The sequence below is a fragment of the Oryx dammah genome, unplaced genomic scaffold (genome assembly GCF_014754425.2).
Source record: "Oryx dammah isolate SB20612 unplaced genomic scaffold, SCBI_Odam_1.1 HiC_scaffold_21, whole genome shotgun sequence".
Taxonomy (NCBI): domain Eukaryota; kingdom Metazoa; phylum Chordata; class Mammalia; order Artiodactyla; family Bovidae; genus Oryx; species Oryx dammah.
Window position 1 is genome coordinate 36867730 of NW_024070205.1, and position 23585 is coordinate 36891314.

General features: G+C 53.7%; 2 protein-coding genes across 7 annotated transcripts in view; both read right to left on the minus strand.

Annotated features, from left to right (window-relative positions):
• Positions 1–23585, minus strand: part of CTNNBIP1 (catenin beta interacting protein 1) — a 47048-nt gene that overhangs the window by 8978 nt on the left and 14485 nt on the right. For 2 of the 6 annotated variants that reach the window (XM_040263375.1, XM_040263380.1), the window contains exons 2-4: positions 14830–14944; positions 9572–9690; positions 8899–8989 (exon numbers count right to left, since the gene is read on the minus strand). In XM_040263375.1, the coding sequence (XP_040119309.1) occupies positions 8899–8989; positions 9572–9667 (187 nt within the window). In that variant the 5' untranslated portion in view covers positions 9668–9690; positions 14830–14944. Of the gene's footprint in view, positions 1–8880; positions 8990–9571; positions 9691–10322; positions 10551–14829; positions 14945–15067; positions 15090–23585 lie in introns of those variants that run through there. The other 4 variants (XM_040263376.1, XM_040263379.1, XM_040263378.1 and 1 more) reach the window with 4 other exon arrangements.
• On the minus strand, positions 6494–7093 carry LOC120880189 (6-pyruvoyl tetrahydrobiopterin synthase-like). Its single transcript, XM_040263374.1, has one exon. The coding sequence runs from the start codon at positions 7063–7065 to the stop codon at positions 6628–6630; it is 438 nt and encodes a 145-aa protein (XP_040119308.1). The 5' UTR covers positions 7066–7093; the 3' UTR covers positions 6494–6627.

The window sequence follows — 23585 nt, forward strand, 5'->3', positions numbered from 1 at the left end:
CCTGCAACATGAAACATCCCAAACAGCACCTGTTGGGGTCATACCCCCGAGGTGCCATTACACCTGCTCTGCTCTAGACCCAGGAACCCCAGGCCACCCACCCCTCCTGCACTTCACTGAGCCCAACACACACATCCTGCCTCTGGGGGTTGTTTTCCAAGGTATTGTTGTTCAGTCACTCAGTTGCATCCTACTCTGTGACCCCATGGACTACAGCACGCCAGGCTTGCCTGTCCATCACCAACTCCCAGAGCTTGCTCAAACTCATGTCCATTGAGTCGGTGATGCCATCCAACCATCTCACCCTCTGTCGTCCCCTTCTCCTCCTGCCTTCAATCTTTCCAGCGTCAGGGTCTTTTTTCCAAGGTGAGGTGCCCCTTACCAAGTCTCTTAGTTCCTGCAATGGAAGCTCTCCTACACTACAGAGAGTTGTGTGAAGGGACAGAATCTGGAAGGGGCAGGGGGGTCCCTCCAGGGGTCAGGAAGGGCCAGGTCTTCACCCAGAGTCCCAGCACATTCTCAAATTCTGGAGGGCGTCACAACCACCTGGGGTCTTGCTTCAAATGCAGATGTCCAGGCCCACCTGGCAGACACTCTAACCCAGGAGGGCTCGGGTGGGGTCCAGGCATCTGCATTTTTAGCAAGTGCCCTGCGTGATTCAGGTGCAGTGGTCTGGGTAGCCCACATTCCGAGAACTCAACACTACAAACGGTCCCCACCCCTGAGCTGCTGTCTCTTCTCATCCAACCTTCTGTCTTGCTTCCACGGCCTCACGCCATGTACTCCCGGCCCTCAGCAATCTGCCTCCAGCCAGAATCCACAGACACTGTTTTGGGAAAAGGCACCACGGACATTAATTAGGAACCCTGGGGGCCCTGATGGTGAGCCAGCTGCTCTCCTCCTTTCTGCGCTCCCCTACGCCCCCTGCTGGCTGTGGTGCTGTGTTCACAGGGTTCCACTTCCCCTCCCTCTGCCTGCTTTCCCTGGGGGCCAATCCCCAAATCTGCTCCCTCCTTACACCTGGGTTCTGACCTAACCCCTGCCTGCTCCTGGAGCATCCCACACACTGCCCACTTGGGGGGCCCCTGTCTGCCCCTCCACTGTAGCTGCTTAGTCCAGGAGCCCCGTCCACACGGCCTCACCTCCAACCCCACCCCCACTTGCTCACAGGACACTGCTGTGACCTTCCGGGTGCCTCTCTGCCCCAGCATCTGACCTGTGACCTCTCCCCAGCGCTCACCCTAGATGGACAGCCACTGGCCTGGCCATCCCACCCCTCAGGTCCTGGTAACCCCCATGGCCCCATCTCCAGAATTTACTTTGTTCCGAGCTCGTTTGCCTTTCCAGTTACTTACCACCCACACTCACCCCTTGGGGGACACCTGCCCGGGGCTGGGCAGGCTCCAGGACTCCCTCAGTCAGTGCCATCCTCCCCTAGTCTGTCCACATGCGCTCCTGTGCATCCTTCACCATTAGTTGCTCAGTTGTGTCCAACTCTTTCGGACCCCACGGACTGTAGCTTGCCAGATTCCTCTGTCCATGGAATTCTCCAGGCAAGAATACTGCAGTAGGTAGCCATTTCCTTCTCCGGGGGATCTTTCCAACTCAAGGATCAAACCTGGGTCTCCTGCATTGCAGGCAGACTCTTTACCATCTGAGCCACCAGTGAATTCTTCAAGACCCAGGCAAATAGCACCTTTTCTCTGGGGCTTTCTAGGTGGGTTCCCTGCCCATTGGGTCAGTCATCCTGGGATCTGTGCCCAGAGGTCTTTACATGTTTACTCCCATTTCCATCTACCTGGCTGCGCTGGCAACTTGAGGCTGGGAGCCATTGCCTGGCATCCAGATCAGTGGGTGACTGTGTGCAGGAAGGAGCCATTGCTGACCCCAGGGCCCCTTGATGCTCTTCTCCAGGACAGAGGTCTGCCTTTCCCAAGCAGGTGTCAGGAGGAAGGTACAGAGGTGCACAGGGCTTGGAGGTCCCTGCTTTCAGCTCCACACAATAGCAGATGTCACGCCAGTGTAGGAGGGAGGGTCAAGGCAACCCTTCACAAGCCAGAACCAGATGCTGAACAGAGCTACCAGCCTGCTGCTCACTGTGATCCTCACCCTTTCTTAAGCCTTTTTCTTTTTCTGTGATATAAGTTATCTCCTACCAAGTCTTCCTGGTTGACTTTTTCAGTTGAATTCAATGTATATGAGATTTTTTTTAGTTCACGTTTACCATTATTAGGTTACAAGTAATTCTCATGAAAGTGTTGATTAAAGTTTAAAAAGATTAGCTTCCCACCCCACTGACTGGCATTCTCCCAGGGCCTGCCTGCAATTTTATCCAGACTTGGTCATTACCTGGAGGCCCTGGGAGAAGCCTGGGAGCCACATGTGGGCAGAGAGGGGTCCTGGCACCTGGACAGCTGGTCTGCACAGAGAGGGAGCCTCTGTCTACATGGGGATGGGAGAGAGCCCACTCAGGGCCAGAGTTGGACCATGAGCTCCCGATGAGATGTGACAAGGGCTCCGTGGAAGCAAAGATGCGCAGGCAGTTCAGGAGCCAGAGGAGGAAGTCGGGGCCAACCCTGGAAGGGCAGACAGGGCGGCAAAGGCAGCCCAAGAGCAGAGGCCAGAGGGTGTAGGAGACGATTCCAGGAAGGACGCTGGCTGTGACGCTGCACTGCTGAAGAGGGTCAACAGGGGTGACGTGTAGAGGGGTGATCCTGCTTGATCCCCGGAGGACCTATGCACTGGGTGGGGTGAGCCCTGCCCTGCCCTGCCCTCCCCTCCCCTGAGGCCCTGGCTCCCCTCTGGCTTGCTCACAACCCCAGCTATTTTAACAAGGCTCTCAGTGTAACCCTGAGACCAAATGACCTATTTTAGGCTCTCTGGCAGCAGACTCAGAGCCTGCAGCCTTGGCTTCCACAGGGGAAAGCCAGCAGTGCCCCAGGACCGCCCAGCTGGCTCAGGCTGGGGACCTTCCCTGGAAAGTCTCTTTGAGAAAGAGTGTGATCAGACAGAGGCTGGAACAGGCTGGGGAAGCCAGCATGCCAAGGCCAAGAAGAGGGCAAGAACAGCTCCAGGGCAAGAGAAAGGATGCGGGCTTCCTTAACACAAGGGGCCATGTCTCGATGGGGTCTCTCCAGCTCCGGGACAGCCAGATGAGGGTCCACATGGAGCATGGCTGGAAGATGGCAGGTCAGCAGGTGAATGGCCACAAGGAGGATTCTGCCAAGTGAGCTGGGGGCCTGGAACTGGCACTGGCCAGGTGTTCATCCTGGAAGCAGCTCTGGGTCAGGGAGAGACCCAGAGCTTAGAGCGAGCACGTTTAAAGGGGCCTGGAGGTGAAAAGACCAGAAAACAGCAGCAGGAAACCCTTCCAACTTTTTGATGCCCTCTTGAAATGCCATGCTAACCACCTCCATCACACCTGCCCCTCAGGTAAAACACTGTTATGCTTGGAAACACACATGGCCTGTAAGCCACATCTAGAACCACCTGACAGGAACCACACAACTGATTCTACAGCCTTGAGCATCTCACTCAACGTCTCAGGGTCTCTTTTTCCATTAGGAAAGTGGGGCTGTGATCACCCCTGCCTCACAGCCCTGTTGGGAGGATTCCCTGGGATAACTTTATGTGCTACTTAACACAGAACCTGACACACAGTAGGAGCTCAAGAAATTAATTATAATTAATAGCAAAGATGAGAATCACATGTCCAACAGTAAAGGATCGGTCAAAAAATGAGCACAGCCACATGGCTGCATATCATGTGCTTGCTGAATTGCTTTCTCGAAAATTAAGGACATGGTAAAATTCTCGTAGGGCTTCCCAGGTGGCTTGATGGTAAACAATCTGCCTGCCATGCAGGAGTCATGGGTTCAATCCCTGGGTCAGGAAGATGCCCTGGAGAAGGAAATAGCCACACAATCCAGTATTCTTGCCTGGAGAATTTCATGGACAGAGAAGCCTGGCAGGCTACAGTACAGGGGGTTGCAAAAGAGTCAAACATGACTTAGTGACTAAACAACAAAATTATCCTAAGTAAAAAAATGGAAGCTAAAATGGATATTATAATGTTTACATTGTATGGAAATCCATTACAACTTTGTAATGGAAATTCATGCATATTCTTTAAAAAGCCTGCTGGTTAACTAATGCAAGGTAATGGGTTCAGCTATTTGCAGTCAATCCTTTAGGCGCCTCTGCTGTTTCTATCTTTCCCAACCACTTTCGATGATGAGTATGCATTCTTTCATAGCCAGGAAAGATTATCAATATATGGTACAGATTGAACAGCACTGACAACAAGAAAGGAACGAACTCAGCATTCTGTTGAGCCTGCTTTCGGAAGCTACAGCTCTCTGTCCCTCAGCCTACAGCTGGGCCTTCTCAGCAAAGTGATCTTCCCAGAGAAGCACTGGTTGCCTTTGGTTCAAACTCAGTCCTTTGGTTCAAACTCAGCTGTCGGGTCTGCTCGGCCACCATGGGGACCAGGAGACAGCGCTTCACGTTCCTGCCTTTCTGGAGACTCTGAGCTTCCAGACCCAGAGGGCAGTCTATTCATTCACCCAAGAACATGCTGGGGGCCTGGGGGGCCAAGCCCCACAAATGCGAAGAGGGGAGCCACAGGAGCTCAGAGCTGGTCTAGAGCTGGACCAGGTAACAGCGTGCGGAGCAGCATAGCTGAGGTGCTAGTGTGCGGTGGGGACCACAGGAGGGCCTGGCCCAGCCTGAGGGGGCAGGGGAGGGGGCGCATCAGCGCTGGGCTCCTGGCCGTCGAGAGGCACATGCGGGGACAGGAAGGCATGAATGCACAAGGCTTGAGACGGGAGCAGAAATCCACTCAGTGTGGCTGTTTATGGAGTATGAGGGCCTGGTGTCTGGGGTGGAGGTGGGGGAGGTAGGTGGAGGGGGGCGAGGTCAGGAGAGGTAGGTGGGCGGGGGGGCGAGGGCGGGGGAGGTAGTAGGGGCAGGGGGTCCCACACATCATGGCTAAGGGCTTTGAATTGTATCCTCAAGGCAGTAGGAAGCCACTGAGAGACTTTGAGGGTGGTCTCGGATTAGCAGAGGCCAGGCAGGTCCATCCCCGTTTCAGTACAGGGTAGTGGGGGCAACTGGCACCCTCTGCTGGAACAAGTCGATGAGGCCGTAAGGTGCAGGCCTGTGCATTAGGGTCTCCAGCAGCTGTCTGCACCCAGCAGGTACTTAAGACACGTTCACCGAGGGAAGGATGGGATCTGGGGGTGGGGGGAGCAATGCCCAGCCTGCTCTCTTCCCTGGGTCTGGGGAGGGCAAGCAGTGCTCCTGATACCAGACCCCTCCAGCCCCAGAGGAGAAGCATGGGCAGGTCTAAGGTGGTGGGCAGGACCCTAGGACTGACTGCCATGCGCTGACCGGTGATGGGCGGCCCAGGCCCCCTACCGAGGGCAACTGGTACAGCAGAGGTAAGAGCTGCAAGGGCTCCCAGGAGCAGAGCAAGGGCATCTGCTGAGAGACAGTGCCACCTAGTGGCAGGAGGCACGCACACCAGGCTTCTCTGGGACCGCCCTGCCCATCACCCCAAACGCTCCTAGGCCTTTCTGGTCTTTTCATGCTGGCGCCCTGAGCAATGGAAGCAATGATCTTGGGCTTTTGCCACTTGGGCTGCGCCTGAGCCTCTGAGAGCAACAGGCCCTGTGGCATCAGCTGAGGGCAGCTCTGCTGAAGAAAGTGGACAGGCTAGAATGTTATTCGAGCCCCACGTGGCCCAACAGCATGGCCAGAAATGTAGGGTCCTGTTCTCATGCTTGAACCTCCACAGTGGAAGAGATAAAGGAAATATAGTGTGCTCCGGAAGCTCTTCCAGGCACTGCTGACCCCTCCCCCCTTCCACCTCACACTCCAGGGAATTCTCCTTCAGGCCCTTCTGCAGCCTGTTTTCTCAGTGGTTCAGGTCAGAGGTGACCGTGGGAGGAGGGGCAAACTGAAGGACACCCCAGCAGCAGAGAACCGTCTCCCCAGATATTCTCCCCCGGCTCCAGGTTTAGTCCCAGGAATCTGTTCCTGGGAGAGAGAAGTAGCCTGGCTGTCTGTGGACGCCCCAAACCCGGGAGGGTCCCACAGCTCACTCCTGACTGCTCAGCAGTTTCAGGCCAGGTAAGGTCACCGTGACTGCCTTAAATAACTCAACAGAGTTTGTTTCCAATTGTTGGTTAGCCAAGCAAGATAAAAAGTACTTTTTAAAACTTCCCCTTTAAACAACAAGGTCCTACTCTTTAGTGCAGAGAGCTATATTCAGTATCCTATGATAAACCATAATGGAAAAGTGTATTAAAAAAAGAATGCATATATGTATATAACTGAGTCAATCTGCTATACAGGAGGAAATAGTGTAACACTGTATATCAACTATACTTCAATTTTCTTTTTTTTTTTTTGCTGAAGTGATTTTAATCTACAGATGAAAAAATTTTTAAAATAATACTCAGAATACATTACAAACTTGGTTTTATAGATTTGAGTCTAGAACAGGACTCACTCACAATGATTCCAGAACACAATGTGGAAGTGCAACAGTTAGGTGATGACTTCTTAATTGTTCAAGGGGATAAAGATCTTCTTCAAATATGGATGGAAATTAATCTCTAAGAGTTATTCTCCTTCATAGACTACAATATTATTGTTGGTTTCATATACTTTTACTTTATAAAGAACTCCCACAGGAAGAAATTTCTGGATGTTTTCCCAGATATATACGGCTACATTTTCTGTTGTGCTTACAATGTCTGCAAAATACAGCACATCTAGATCCAGATTCTTATGATCAAGGGGCTTCATAATCGTCTCCTCCATATACTCTTTGAGGTCAGTCAAATTCATGACCATTCCTGTAACAGGATCAACCTCTCCATGTACTGTCACCACAACTTTGTAACTGTGCCCATGGCCATTTGCGTTGTTGCACTTCCCAAATAATTTCAAGTTTTCTTCATTACTAAGAGATTTGCTGTGGAGGCGGTGGGTCGCGCTGAAGGAGAATAGGCGGGACACTCGCGCCCGCCGGCGAGGGCCCGACCCTGCCCCGTTCATGGCTCTGTAAGCCCACGGCCCGCCGGGCGCCCCCCTATACTTCAATTTTTAAAAGAGAAAGAAAGAAAACTAGAAAACCAAAAATAAAAGTTCAGAGACTTAAAGAAAAACACTTCCCCTTATTGTCAAAAAAAGTACATGCAACGTTAAAAAATTAGTTTTAGCAAAAAGTGTTTGATGTAGAAACTCAAGGTGCCTTATATGGTCCCACCCTCTATCAAAATTTTCTATAAACAACCTGCTAAATATTTTTTCCGCTACTTCTGTTCTATGCATGAGTATGTGGATATGGGCGGGGGCAGGGGAGTACCTGTGGTAGTGTTTTCTACACTGACATACAGTTTTATAGCTTCTTTTGATTTTTCCCATTAAGAGCATTCTTCTAGAGGTAGCTTAGAACCAGAGCTCAAAGTCAGGTTAGCCCAAGACCAGGCTGGCAGAAAATGTGATGCCCCAGGAACTCAGAAAGCAGGAAGGTTTCAGAAGAAGGGAAGAGGGACCCACACTAAAACCCAGATCAGTCCTGGAAAAGAAAAGGCCTCTCCCACAAGTGATATCCCAGGACAGGGGCAGGGACACACCCCTCATCTCCTCCTCTCCCAGCGGTGGCTGACAGTGCAGCTGGTGTGGAACAGGCTGTGGCATGAGTGTGGCCAGGGCGAGCGGCCGACCCGGGAGCTGTTGGAGCCGCTGGAACACCCTGTACATTTCTGCTAAGCTGGGTGCACAGGCCGGGTCACACCCAGCATCAGAGCTCGGGAACCAGGCCCTGTGCCAGGGCAGAGCCCTGCCTGTGACATCCAGGGGAACAAGGGCAGCCTCAAGAAAAGCTGGCCTGTGTGCCAGAGTGGCTCTCCTCCCTGGCCTTGGGGGTCAGCAAACACGCCCACCAGGGCCCAGCTCCTGGGAGCCTGCTCACACCAGGCAGGCTCCTGGCTGCATGATTTCATAGCCAATAATTCCAAGCCAGTGTAACAAGAACAAAAGGAAAGGACTGAATGAAGATGGTGGGCATGGTCCTGGGCTCCAGGGCAGAGTGGAACCCAGCCCTGCAGTCTAGCTGCAGGTTTGCATTCTGGGCCCTCCCAGTAACTGGCAGCATGAACTGGCTGCAATGGCTTACTGCTTCTGAACTCCAGTTTCCTTGCCTGCTAAGTAGAAGTAACACAGCTGGTAGCTCTTTAGGTTAAATGTAATGATGTGTATCAAGCACTCAGCCTGAGCCTGCTAGACAACAATCACTCAGTGTTACCCACTACTATCATTACCGCTGGCTGAGGGCACTCAAGAGAGAAGTAACTCCCTCAGGCACACAGAGACCTGCAGGGCCACTGGGGCCACCCCCCTGGGGCACAGCCAGGAACACAGCAGCCACCTTAAAGCTTGTGACCAGGCCAGGCCGCTGCACACAAGGGTGGTTTTCTTGTCCTGAACAGGGTGGACAGGGGTCAGGCAAAGGCTAAAGACATGCAACCACAAGAGCCTCTGCAGTTACAGGGCCTCCAGACACCTCCACTTCTTCCTCCGCCAGGCCCAAAAGGGATTTCCCCCACCCATTACCTGATTGGGTCCTTGGCTCCCACCTGGGGAAAAAGGGACCAGCCCAGAGGCCGAGGAGGCGCCCCAGACTCCACGCTTAGAGGCTGCCGCCATCCAGGGTTAGCTGTGTGGGTGGGGGGAGCTTCAGCCCCTCCTTGTCTGCCCCGAACCTCTCCCTCTCTCTCAGGGATCACCCATCTGCAAGGGCTGGAGCTATGCATTCTAAAGGAACCACTGCTTGTTGCCCCTGGGAAGGGCATGCAGGCCCTTACTCACCCTGGTCGATGGACTCACCCTGGTCGATGGAGTGCTGGGGCAGCTGGCTGAGCTGGCTGTTGACCACCCCCGCGTAGGTGCGAAGGAACTCCTCCTCGCTGGCCGTCAGCTGCAAGGATGAGAGAGCCGGGTGAGGGGCGGCTCACAACTGCCCCCGGAGGCACCTGCTCAGACTGGCTTCATCCCCAAGGGGTGCCTCTTTCTCCTCTCCCCCGGCCTCTATTCTTGAGATGTGACCTTGCCATCCCAGGGTGAGATTCTGACCCCTCTGCTCCCACCCCTGCTTGGACCATTGGGCCCACAGGGCTTGCCACTGGGATTAGATCTGGAACAGGGATTCCAGTGTAGGGCAGGCCAGGCTCAGAGAGCCCCCCTGCCCTCTCAGGCGATCCTGCCCCCCTGGAAAAGAAGGCTCTTGGGAGAGGGGAGGAAAGGAAGGTCAGGGCCTTTAGAAAACCTCACCCGCCTGGCTCAAGCTTGGCACAGGGGGTAGGAAGACGGCCCTGCAGGGCCGGCAGGACTAGACATGCTGGTGTCTGTGCCCGGGAGCCTGAATTGGCCACAGCCTAACCAGAGCCCCCGCAACCCCCTCCCCAGACCATGGCTACGGAAGGTGGCTGTGGCCCTCTGGCTGCCTGCGGCAGGCACCCTCCCCAGGGACCCTGCTGCCTGATGTCCTGCAGGCACTCACATTGGAGCCCATCTTCCGCAGCATGAGCAGCACTCGGACCTTCTGCTGAATGTACACCTCCTCCGGACTCTTCCCGGGGGCCCCCTCGCGGTTCATCCCCTGGCCAGCTCTGGGGACTGCTGCGGAGTGAGAAGCACGGGGGCAGGGGACGGTGTCAGGACAACACAGACCCACACGCGGGCAGGAGGTGTCAGGCAGCCCACGATGCCTCAGGGGCTCGTTTCTGAGAGCCCAGCGTAGAGGCGAGTTGCCAGTCTCTCCCTCACCCCTGCTGGCCCAACAGCCAGCCCGAGCAGCTACCCGCCCTCACCCCACCACTCCTTGCAGCAGGCGCTGGTGGCCAGTCCCTTCTGTGCGTGGGGCTGCTGGGGCCCCGGGGGCTGAGCTGACCCAGACTCCTGGCCAGCATCACCTTCTAGTCTCCCCCTCAGCCAGGCTCCTGCTACGACAAGCCCAGGGGATATGCTGCACAAAACCCCAAGTGTTCCCAGCTCTCAAAGCAGGCAGCTTCCATGAGGAGCAACATGACACAATCAGGGCAGCTGACTGGGGCCTGTAGCTGGAGAAGCCATGGGATCAGTACCCAGCCCCCAGACACCAAGACAGCTCCCTCTGCATAAGTCTCTGACGTTCGAGAGGCCGGCTCCCAGGCCGGGCTCCAAGGAATCCCTCGATGGGGACGGCGAGCTCGGGGCTGCGGGCACAGACACCCGCCCGGGCTCGCGGCTGCCGCCCTCGCCAGCCCACCCACCTGTCACAGGGCGGCTCCTGCGGGCGGCAGTGCGTCCAGGTGCAGTGGGGACCCGACCTGCAGTGGCGAGGTCCCGGGAGAGAAGTCCCAGGGTTTCCTCCCTCCAGGAGGAGCCAGTGGGGAGGAAGCCGGGCGTGGAGGGGTTTGGGTTACACACTTGTAACTCCTGGATGAGTCAGAAATAACGCAGCAGCTGGTGGGGGTGGAGCCTCGGCAGCCCTGGTGCCAAGGAGCTGCGCTGGCAGGACCGAGGGAGCCGGGTTGGGGCCAAGGACACTCCTCACACCATCCATCCCTCAGGGGCCAGCGAGCCCAGGAAAGGCCAGTTCTCCCGGGTGAAAGGCGGGCTCAGAAATGCACCAGAGCCCTGGGCAGCAGCCTCCCTAGAGGCGCCTGTCAAAGCTAAACAGGGGCTCCTGCCCTGAAGCCTGTAGAGCAGGGCAAAATGCAAAATGTGTTCGTGGCAGCCTTGCGCTCGATGCAGTGCCTTAAGGGGCCTTCCTTCCACCACCAAAACCCATGTTCCTCTTCCATTGTGTGCCCCTCGTCACCTCCAGGCTCAGAAAAGGGCCCGATTCACAACTGCTAATGGGGAAGTAGGGGTGAGCTGCCTCCAGAAGGACCTGGAATGAGAGGCAGCTGGCCATCCGCCGGGGCGTCCCCCGGGCCAGGTGCACAGTGCAGGGACAGTCCTAACTTCCCAGCATAGCTGAGCGGGATGGCTTGGTTATGGGGGATCACTCCTCCACCTGCTGACGTGTTCGCGCCTCCCCCACCCCACACAAGTAGCTAGAATGATCACTTTAACAAAGCAGAACAGATGACATTTCTCCTCACTTCAGCCTACCCCAGGATACATTTCATGTCCTTGCTGGGACCCCGCAGGCCGGCCCTGCCTCCTTGTTCCCACTCCTCCCCTGCTCCCCTCCCCTTCCCGCCTCCCTGCCGGTGTCCAGGACCTGCCTCGAGGCTCCTACTCCACCAGCCTCTGCCCCGGGGTCTCCAGGCCTCACTTAGAGGGCTTCTGGGGGAGCCTTTCTGGACCATGATCCAAGCAGGTGGTGCACCCCTGCCCAGGCCCTCCTGTCCAGCTGCCCTGTCTCGTCCTGCTTCCTGAGGGCACCTGCTGGGTGCTCGATGACTGTGTCTCTGCACCTGCTGAAGGGCTGGGGCCACAGGTGCTTCACTCACCCATTCCTCCCACAGCCCGAGCCCGGGTGGCTGAAGGGACAGTCCAGACAGCCCGTGAGGTCTGGTCTCTGGGCTCCCCCTTCCACCCCATGCAACAATATCCACATCACTTAGAGTCCAATTTGTTGTTGTTCAGTCGCTAAGTCATGTCCGACTCTTTGCGATCCCATGGACTGCAGTACACCAGGCTCCCCTGTCCTTCACTATCTCCTGGAGTTAGCTCAGATTCATGTCCATTGAGTGGGTGATGCCATTCAACCATCTCATCCTCTGTTGCCCCTTCTCCTTTTGCCTTCAATCTTCCTAGGGCTGAATGCAAATCTCTAATCCAGTCTCCATAACCAAACTCAGCTTTCCCAAATACTCTCGCTCCTGAGTCACTTGTCTGCTTTGGGCTGTCGTGTTCTCCAAGGACACTGAAATGCTCCATGAAGCCTCAGAACTGGGAGTGAGGGCTTCCGGGGATAAAAGCCTTCTGATTCTGTACTGTGGCCAAGGGCTGTTGGCTGTCTTCTTGTGGAAGACAAGGGAATGGCCACTAGGTGTCGCCACACACAAAAGAACCAGAGCTCCAGTGCTGTTGGCCCCCAGTCCCCAGCACAAGCCCCCAAAGGCCCTTCTAGTTCAAGCCACCTTAGCGATGGCTTGAACCCTGTGACCTCCTGCTGTCACAGACCACCCTCAGTCCTCCCAGAGCAAGCTCCGTTCAGGGGCCAGCTCCATCTAGCTAAGGACACTTCTCGGTTTTGCTTAGCATCCCAGGACCTTGGGATGCTGGCTTCACAAAGGTCGAGAGTCCCTTCCTCACTGTCCTTTCCTAACTAACAGGCTTCCTCCAGCAGAGGTGTGAGAGCTTGGAACAAACAGGACAGTGTGTGTGTGTAAACGTGTGCAAAATCATTTTGTTATTGCTGTTGTTTAGTTGGTAAGTCCTGTCCAGCTCTTGAGATCCCATGGACTGTAGCTCGCCAGGTTCCTCTGTCCATGGAATTCTCCAGGCAAGAATACTGAAGTGGGTTGCTATCCCCCTCTTCAGGGTATCTTCTCCAACCAAGGAATGGAACCAGAGTCTCCTGCATTGGCAGGCAGATTCTTTAGTGCTAAGCCACCTGGGAAACCATTTTATATTGGGTCTATTTCACAGAATCTTGCTCCTCCCAATAACTACCCTTGGTGCTCTGTACTCACTGCCCAATCCTCTTACAATCACTACCCCCACACTCACTACCCTCTAGGATCCCCTGCCACACACTCATGCTGTGATTACCAGGGGGCCTTACAAACCCAGCCTTGGGCCTGGGGTGTCCTTGGTACCTGAATGGGTCTTTGGGGCTGGGTCATGCCCCCATGATGCTTCCCTGGGAGAGACTGGTTCTTAAACTGTCTTTCCTTGGGGAAGACTCCTGCCATTCCTGAAAATTCTGGTCTTCTAGGATTCTTTGAGCTCTAGCTAGAGCTGACTCTGTGCTGCTGCCTGACAGAGGGAACACCCAGGGCTGGACCAGGGCAGATGGTTACATAAGCACACCTTCCCACCCTCCACACTCCAATCTTGATGGACCGGAACATCAGGACTGATTTACCATCTCGTCCTCAACAGAATCTGCATCCAGGGCGCCAATGTTCGGGAGAAAACTGAAGAGAATAAATCACAATTAACCCAAACACCACCGACCTTTCAGTTGCTGCTATGCTATGAGTTCATTACAGAGTGTTTGGGTTTGGCACCTATCCAAGTGAACATGCTATTAGGTTTTCATCACAATTTTGACAGACATCAGATTAACTTCACTAGAGAATTCTTACTTTCCCCTGCAGGGATCAAGAACTGGTCTCCATTGAAGTGTGTTTAAATGACATAAGCCCAAACTACAGTGAATTTGGACACGTTAATCATTTATTCGGTCCTCAGCTGTGAGACCCGCTTCTCAATTGTGTTCTCCGGGTGATGCCGGAAACATCCCACCACTTGAGATGGGGGCGCATCTGTCCTACATCCTAAGAAAATCCTTGTGTGTTAACTGCCCAGAGAGGGAGACCTGCTCCCTCTCTGAAGACAGAATATTCTGGAGGCTCACCAGGGAAAGGCCAAAAACCAGAAAATGGATAGATATGGGCAGCTGTCAAGTACCCAAACAAACGGCGAGGTGAGGGGAGAAGTTGTGGTTGAGTGGATGACATGCCATTGATGTCAGAGGTCATGGGGAAAGTGGGCGTGGTTCCAGAAAATCACATCTGCTTGGGACACACACAATTCAGAGAAACTGAGGTCTGTACATTCACTGAAATATGCAGACATGTCCACAACCCCCCCAAACATGTCATACACACACTGCTGTTGGTTCTGAGCCTTCATCTCTGCTGAAGGAAGACTGGTGGGAGAAAGACAGTGAGAAAGGGGTTCCCAACCACTGGTAAGGATTCACTTCATTGTATAGCAGAAACTAATATGACATTATAAAGCAATTACATCTCCCTCCCCCCCAAACAAAGTGACAAAAGTGGGTCATGGCCTGGGAGGAGGCGCTGCTTCTCGGAGCCATGGAGGTCATCTGTGAGATACCACGCTCCTGCCCAGAGATTAGAAGGACCCACTCTGTGCACATGAGCCCCAGCTTGGAAGCAGCTGCCCTCAGAGTGGAAGACTCAGGAGGCAGTGCTGGAAAGACCCGGGAAGGGGATGTGCGGCCGTCAGACCCAATTGATCAATGGCTCTGAAAGCTGGCTTCCCCATAACAAACACAGTCCCCTGCCCTCATTTTTACTGATAAACCTGAAGCTGATGCTGTTTAACACCCACACTTACATAAACTGGAATATACATTTATATCCAGGGTAGTCTAGCACCTGCTTGTATTATAAACGCTGAGTAACCGCACGCTGGGCCAGACAGCAGTAGAGGCCTGTAGATACAAAAGCTACCTCTGCCCCATGGATCCCGACACTTGCCTTTTGTTTTGTCCATTTAAAAACTTCTGCTATATTTCACATGTTCATGTTTCAAAATTTATTCTTACAACTGTACAGTATCTACATTGCATGAAAATACACCACCATATAATGGTGTACTTCATGGAGCTTATATAAAATATTAATTCAGACTACACATAACAGCCTAAAAGACATCAACGAAAGCACAAAGCACACCGTTAAGAGCCCACCCAGCTGAAGCCATGAGCATCATTAGGGACAATGAAGAAAGGACACGAGATGTGCCTACTTCACGGTCAGCCCAGGAGCCGGTACCCAAGGCAGGACCCTCCCCAGCACTGATCTATGGCCAGGTTACCAGATGTCCTGCCCCTGGAGTTCTTACCTGCTTCTGGAAATCAACTTGAGGCAAATGGTGCTCAACTGTGAGCTCAATGGTGCTCCAGATACTCAACTGTGACAGGTGGGCCGTGGCCGGGGAGAAATAGGAAGATGCCGCCCTGTGGAAACACAGAAAACGGGTCATAGGAGCGGCTGAAGGAGTCCACACCCCGTGCTGAGAGATCTAGGCTGGCTGGCGGGAAGCTCATGGCGATGGGCCCTACGCGGCGGTCCAGAAATACCTGTGTGTCTGGCCAGCCCAGGAACTTGCACCAGCACCTCTGAGATAAGATGCTGATTGCAGCTGTGGACTCCTGTCATTTCCGGCCAAAGCAGGTCACCACACACCCTTCTCCCCTGGGGTTAGTCACCCAGCCGACTGGGAGCCGTGCTGGGAGACGGTGAGCACCTGAGTGAATCACTCCTGCCAGCTGATGGGCAAGTACCTGCCCAAGAAGGTGTCCCACCCACCCGACAACGCAACCAGCCAGGCTCAGGTACCTTGGCACCCCACCCATTTTGTGCTCAGACGTGCGTGGTGTTTCTGTGCTTTGGGAATACCTACAGTTGTATATGGAAAAATAAGTTCTCTCTCCCCTCCTCTCACACACAGAGAAACAGATATGCACACGCATACTCTACAGTTGCAGATAATTTACAGCCTGTTAGCCTGGCCACACGTCTGCTGGCCCTAAACACACCTCTTCCAGGAATCAGAGAATATTCTCTTTTCTTCTTCTGCCTCCCACACACAACCTCATGGTTTGGGTCCTTTGCAGGTTAACAGGGCAGCAGAAAGGCTGCGGATGGCGGGCAGAGGCACAGGGTGAAGTCGGCAGGGGAACCCAAGTCTTGCCCGCCTGTCCCCTCTTCACTGCGGTGTGTGGGCTTCCACCTGGACTTCAGGCTTTCAGCCCACGGTAAGGACAGATGTCTCTGGATAATTGAGAATCCTATTCTAAGAGACATGGGGGAGCTCTGCAACCCATCTGTCTTCAGCTATCCCTGCAAAGAAAGCTACTCACGTACCCAAGAGGCTGAGGAATACGTGTTTTTCAGAGAAAGTGAGATTTCAGAAGCCTCCACTATAGGTAGGCACTGCCTTGGCCCTGGGTCTCTGGTCTGCAGAGCCCTTCAAGCAGTGCCGAAGGCCCTGGGAAGGAAGAGCAGTCACCCGCCACTGCCACCTCTTCCACCCTCAGCCTACCCTTCGGGAAAGACATTTATAGCAATTAACTGCTCTTTTATTCCTCTAGACATCAAAGTTCCGAAATACCAAGGCTCCCTGGAGAAATGTCTACCCAAGTCCCCACATTCTTTCAAAAGGAGATGAAAAGAGACAACCTTCTTCCACTTCTGAGGGGCTTTAATTTCTCCAGCTATCACAACAGCCAATTAGCCCCCTACTGTCTACCGGGGTCAGACTGTCCAAGGTGCAGAGAGGAACCTAGGATTCGTGACTTGAAGGAGAGGGCGTCTGAGGGATGCGGGGGCTCCTGGTGGGACCATGCATGGACTCACACCGGCTGACCCATTTGCCACCTGATGATCAGGTCAATGTCCCCAGTTTACTAAGGAGGAAACAGCGTCTCAAGGCTTCTAGGGCCCCAGAGCCAGTGGAGACAGTGAGCATGCCCTGGAGCTGGACTCTGTTTCCAGTTCAGTTCTGTCCCTGGTCAACCATGCAACCTGAGGTCGGTCACTGCCTTCTGGGCCCTGCATTTTGCCACTGGTCAAGAGGAAATCAGGACCTCCGCCATGTCTTCCCTTGGTGGAGGCAAGGAGATTGGGGCTGGTTTCATGAGTGAGAGGCCAGGCACCAGCAAAGGACCAGGCACTCACAAGGGCCTCACTCCTGGTTTAATGGTCTCCTGTCGACGTCTTGAAATTCTGAATATTTTTCTAAACAAGGGGCCCTCCACCAAGCCCCACAAACTATCTAGCTGGTCCACAATGAGGGAGAGGATGTCAAGTGCTCTCAAACTGCCGAGGGGCCTGTAACCTTAAGTAGACATGATGTGGACTCCAGAAGGATTTACTAAAGTAAAACCTCTCTAGGTGTCCACAGCCTCATGTCAGGTGAGGAAGCAGGAGATACAAAGGACACTAAGCCTGCCTTCCAGAAGGCACCTGAATGGCTGAGGAAACCACTCTGCACAAGTCAAATAAAACAACACAAATCATAGGTTAACAATGAACCAAAAAGATAGGTCAGGTTAAAACAGAATACTTCGAAGAATGCCAACTGCATGTAAGGTGCCATGCCCAGCACCTCCCACTGAGCAGCTCAGAGGTGAGAGGAAAAAACCCAGGGCCTTAATCTAGTGAAGTGGCGGAGTAAAGGGATGTGCAAACCTCAGTGACGACACAGAGGAAGGGGAGGGACCAGCTCCCAGTGGAAGACCCTGAAGCTGTGTCTTGAAGGATGAATAGGAGTTTGCTGGTAGAGAAGATGGGGAAGGGCATTGCAGGCATGGGGAACTGACATTCTTTGAACAAACCATTATTGAGCATCTGTTTATTATATGCCAGGCCCCCTGGGTTGGGCATTGAGGATACACAGGTGAGCATGTGATCGTCTGTTTGTGATGATGGTATCTAGTGAGCAGGGGAGACAGGCATGAATCAAGTCACACCCAGGTAAACATAGCTTGCAGACACTCTGATAAATGAAGGGAGAGTGGCGTGGGGAGTGCAAGGTGCCCAAAGACATGCAGCTGGATATCTGACCTCGCCCTGGGGACAGGCACCTCTCACGGGTGTCTTCTGAGCTATTACCGAGGGTGAGGAGATGATGTGTTGTCTTGTGTGTGTGTGAGTCACACCCCCCTACACACACACACACACACACACACACACACAAGTAAAGGTCTTGAAACAGGAAGGGGCTAGGCCTTTGGGAAAACTGAGGAAAAAGATGTGGCTGAGGCCTGGGAAGCAAGTGAAGGGGCTTGGAGGTGCTGGACCATACCTAAGAGGGGAGGAAAGGTTCAAGCAGGGGAGTCAGGTAAGTCTGAGAGCCCTGTGGCCGAGGGGTGGAAGAAAGATGGGATGGGGCTGGGGGGGCAGTCCCTGCTGGGCCAGGTGGGGGCCGGGCCTCAAGCTGTGAGTTGAGGATGGGAGGGCCCGGGACACTTTGGCAGGTGGAACTGTGGGCCAGTGGCAGCATCAGAGCCTGGGGTGGCTTCCAGGGGGGATGTGGGGAGGCCTGACGTGCCAGCTTCCAGTCTGCTGTTGATGGCCCTGAGGACAGGCTGAGCAGCCAGGGCTGAGCTCCAGGGTTCACGGAGAAGCTCTGGAAGCACAGCAGACTCACTCTTCAGAGGAAGGTGGTACCACCATGCACATCCCCAAGGTGTTCTGGAGAGAGTCAGAATGTGGGAACTGACCAGATCTGGGAAACATCCGGGGCACTGCTGGGAGACACTGTACTGGACAGGGTAGGGGGTGGGTGGCACTCTGGGAAGAAGGAATGACGTGAGTAACTGCAAAGAACTGACATCCTGGCCAGTCAAGTGGCCTTCATTCATTCATTCAAACAATGAATTCATTCATTCAAACAATCAACAAACATATTGAGCGCTTACTGGGTCCTGGGATATTGTGCTGTGCTGTGCTTAGTCACTCAGTCATGTCCGACTCTTTGTGATCCCATGGACTGTAGCCCACCAGGCTCCTCTGTCCGTGGGGATTCTCCAGGCAAGAATACTGGAGTGGGTTGCCATGTCCTCCTCCAGGGGATCTTCCCAACCCAGGGACTGAACTCAGGTCTCCTGCATTTTTTACTGTCTCAGGCAGATTCTTTACTGTCTCAGCCACCATGCTGCTGCTGCTAAGTCGGTTCAGTCGTGTCTGACTCTGTGCGACCCCACAGACGGCAGCCCACCAGGCTCCCCTGTCCCTGGGATTCTCCAGGCAAGAATACTGGAGCAGGTCTCAGCCACCATACAGCAGTGCAAACACAGTCAAAAGTCCCCATGCACATTCTAGGGAGGGGGAGAACAGACAAAACAAAATTGAAAGGAATCAATGTGTAAATAACCTAGTACAAAGGAAGAAGATGGATGTTATGGTAAAGAAACTGAGCTGGAGGAGGGGAACAGGAGTGTGGGGTAGTTGGGTGAGGGGGTAAGCTGAGGGAGGCTCAGGGAAGCTGGACTGAAGCTGGACTGGGGCTTCGGTCCAGGAGGGATGAGAACCAGGGGAGGAAGGGGAGGGGACTGGATCACAGGAAGGATAAACTGGAGGGATGGGGAGAGAAGACCTCCCTCCGTGCTCCACGTGCTGCCCAGAATCCTTGGTCTCTCCACCCCAGCACTGCTGACACGGGACTGGATAACTCTTCATCGTGGGGACTGACCGGCACATGCCAGAGCATTCAGCAGCACCCTGCGCTCTGTCCACCCGAAATGTCTGCCCCTCGGCTGTGACAGCCCAGAGTGTCTCCAGACTTTGCCCTGTGTTCCCAGGGGTAGCCAACACCCCCCAGGTGAGAACACTGCTTGAAAGGAACAGCTGACACACATTCGGACTCACTGTTGGCCGGGCACTGTTCTGAACCCTCATGTCAAACATCCCTATGAGGTTTTATTATACAAATGAGGATACCAGTCTCTCCTCACCCAGCTAGTAGGCCCTAGTCTATTGCGGGGCAGGATTCGAACCCAGACCATCCAGGCCCCGACCCCTCTGCTACACTGCTTTCCAGCACACAAGTAGGTGGACAGAGATGCGCTCAGAGCCAGTGGAAGGAGGCAGGCCTGGGCCTCAGCCTTGGCTGCGAGTCCCAGTCGGGGCGGCACCTCTGGCCCCCCAGCGACATTAAAATTGGGGCACCAGAGAGAACTTCCGCGAGCTCCACTCTCAGTAATTAAACTGCAGCTTCTCGGACTCGAGGGCCTCGTGAGCAGCTGCCTTAATTAATCAATTCCACATCTCCGCCTCCTCAACCTGGAGCCAGGCTTGGCATCCTGGAACCGCACTCCACCGGCAGGCACGAGACAGGTGTGAGGACGGCTCCTTGGGTCAGGGAGTTTGCAGGACGCAGCAGCAGTCTTAGGAGATGAGCTTGGGATGAAGAATTAGTCCTGAGGTCGCCAACCCAAGTGCCAACCTTCTCCCAAGCTCCTTCCTGCTGTGTCAGGCCAGGCGAGCTTGCAGAACAACAGTGATAATTACTGTGGTTGCTAGAGCTTTCCTGGGGGCCGCATAGTGTCAGGCCTGTTTAGCACACCGAGTCCTCAGGACAAGCCTGCAAGATAGGAATTATTCCCTTTTTATAGATGAGACAACCAAGGCTCAGAGAAGGCAAGGAACCCACACAGGGCCACGGAGTTAATACATGACAAGCCTGGAGAAAAGCTAATATGGAGTATTTATTAGATATTAGTATTGTTTCACCATTGTATGTGTGGAGTGTGATGAATACTTTGTAGTCACACTGTAAAATATCCTGGTTCTTAAGAGATACAGGCTGAAGTGTATAAGGGTGAAATGTCTTAATGCTGACAACTTACTCTAGTTTCAGGGAAAAGGTGTGTGTATGAGTATGTGTATATGTGACTGTGTATGTGTGTACATATATATGTATGTGTGTGTATGTGTACATGTGTGGGTGTGTATGTGTCTATATATGTGTATTATATATGTAAATATATGGGTGTGTATGTGTGTATGTGAGTGGGTATATATGTGTAAATGTGTATGTATGGGCTTACCGCATAGCTTGGGCTTCCCTGATAGCTCAACTGGTAAAGAATCTGCCTGCAATGAGGGAGACCTGGGTTGGGAAGATCCCCTGGAAAAAGGAAAGGCTACCCACTCCAGTATTCTGGCCTGGAGAATTCCACGGACTGTATAGTCCATGGGGTAGCAAAGAGTTGGACACGACTGAGCGACCTTCACTTCACTTCACTGTGTATGTATGAGTATGTATATATGTGTGTGTGTAAACGTGCATGTATATGCATGTGTGTATATGTGTGGGATGTGTGTGAGTATGAACAGAGACAGAGTGTGTGAGCAAAGGTTAACTCTGGTGAATCCCAGTAAAGGGCATGGGGGTGTTCACTGCATTATTTAGAACTTTCTGCAGATTTGAAATCCAAATGAAAAGTCAGGAAACATTAGAAAGTCCCTGGGACTTTCGGGTTAGGGTTAGGGTCACAGCAGGAGAGGCTGCAGTCGCTCTGGAGGCCCCTCGCGTCGGCGGGGAGCAGCTCTGAAACCCAGACCCTGATGGGGTCCTACGCCCCCGACAGGCGCAAGCGTGCTGCGCTGGAGATGCTGGGACTCCCGACACCTCGAACCTCGGCACTCCCACCTGCCCTTTCCCTAGCAACAGGGCACCTTCTGTTCCAGGTGGGAGCTGCTCTGATGACGGCCCTTTGGGGAAGCTTCTTGAAGCATCAGGATCAAATCATCATGACGTCATTAGTGTGGCTGCCCTGCCCAGCTGTCCAGACAGCACCAGCAAAGGCATCAACACTGAAAACTATACTGAAGCTGGGAAGGGGGCTTCAGGGGACACCTTCCTTCTGTGGCCTGACTCCCCTCAGAGCCTGCAGGCCACTCTTGCACGTGGCACGTCACACACACCGGAGGACACTGGGACAGGCACGACCTTGGTTGCTAGACAGGAAGGGCTCCTCCCACTGCCCTTGGGCAGACCCCGGCCGTCTACCATGCTCCCCACCCAGCGCTGGCTCTCAGTAGTGGGTATCTGGAGTCGTCTGGAGAAAGGAGATTTTCGATCATCACAGTTGGGAGGACACTCCTGGGTAGAACCACCTAGAATGCACAGGACGGCCGCCACATTCACAGCGCCAAGGGCGAGGAGCCCTGCCGGGTAGTCACCTCGGTTACCACTTGCACCAGGCTCCTTCCACACCTCTGGCCTTCACATCTGCTGGTCCCTCAGCCTAGAACATTCTTCCCTGTTCACTGCTCACTGTTGTATCGTTACCTTCTGAAGACCGTGTTTGCACACTGACCTGAATCTCCTCCACTCATGGCACGGCCCTGGTTACACCCGGTGTCTGTGCATCTGGTTTCACCTCCACTTTGGAAGCTCCCTGAGGGCAGCCACAGGGTGGGGATCAGGCCTGCGTGGGTCCCAGGCAGCCCTATTCTCACAGACATATTAAAATGGACCCGCATCTCCCAGTGAACAGAATTCTCATCTAACTCCTTAGAGGGGGATGATCCTTTTTTTTTTTTTCAGGTCTCCGGTATTTTTGTGGACCCCCGAAAACCCTGAAGACCATAGACTCTGTGCTGCAGGACCTGGTGGATGAAACACTGCTGCCGGTCACACCTGGAGCTCCATGCACGATGAAGGGAATGAACAGATTTCAGATTCACTTGGGAACCATGCGGGAAGGAAGCCCCCAACCCCAGAATACCCTCACCTCAGAGAGTCCAAGACATCAAGGAACTGAAGGAAACTGTGTGCATAGATTACTTAACATTGCTATGACTGGATTGGTAAAAGGCATCTGTTGAAAGCTTATTTTAAAAAAATGTTTCTCCTGCGAAGTTGGCCTGATTGGTAGAAAAGTGCCCAGCTCACACTGTCTTTTCAAGTCCTTTTTACTGCTAAGCAAGGCTACCTGGCAGGCGTGCTCTGACAGCCTCTGCAGTTCAGCCAGCACAACACAAACAGGAAGGGATCTCAGAGCTGGGGACGCTTCCGCAGCTGCACTGGGACACTCCGATCCTGGGCAAAGTCCTCAGGCTCTGACTGAGGGACGTGCAGGTGGTGGCTTTATCCCTGCACAGTAGGGGGACAAGGACAGGAGGAAAGAGAGGCATCTTCTGACCTAATTTAAAAAGAGGTCCTTTCTTCCTTCCCAGGGAACAGCTGGAGACCTGGAACCTGGCCAGGCCAGAGCCTGAGACATGAAGTCAGGAACCAGCGTGCCCACGGAATCCGGCTCCAGGTGTTCCTGATTCAGTCTGACCTTTGGCCTCTCGCAGGTCCCCAGAGGCGGGTAATGCAGACTGCAGAGCCCTTGTCTATTTATGAATGGGTGCCAGGGCAGGAACCCTCAGTTCACAAGTGGTTGCACGCCCCCCTCCCATACTCCTGGGCAGGACCTCTCAGGCTGGATGACCTTCACTGTGGGCTGGGAACCTGGCAGTGTCAAAAGCCCACCTGTGCAGGTTGGCGGTGGAAGAACACTTCCCTCCTGTGGCCGACATCTGAGATGCTCCCAGCATGCTGACAACCTGCTACCCATCCCCTAGGGAAAAGTCAGTTTGCATTGCTGGTCAGTCTTCTTAAGAGGTGGGGCTGAAGTCAACTTGGGGCTGGAAGGACCAGCTCCAAGACTAATAATCTCAGGGCAGGAGCCTGGCCAGGTTTCACAGACCTTGGGTCACCTCCAGAGAAAGAAGCCAGCGTGGAAATTTCAACCCAGAAGCTCCATCAACTCTGCTGCCCACAGCTATGCCAACTCTCGAAGGGTCATCATTTAAAACATTAAATAAATTGGGAAACTGAACATTGTTGCTTTCTTGTTTGTTCTTCTTAAGGGGTAAAACTGACACAGTGCTGTTTATCGGGACACCAGTAAATTCCCTTCACTCAGCCACATGGACTCGTTCACACAACCTCCTGCTGAAAGCAACGAGCCCTGTTCTCAGGGGCAAGCCCGGGCAAGGTGGCCCAATTTTTCCAGTGCCTGCCAGCAGGCTGGCTGCTTCTGCCTTTGCCCCTACTCTCCCACCATCCCTTCCCTCCAGTGAAGTCTCCGATAA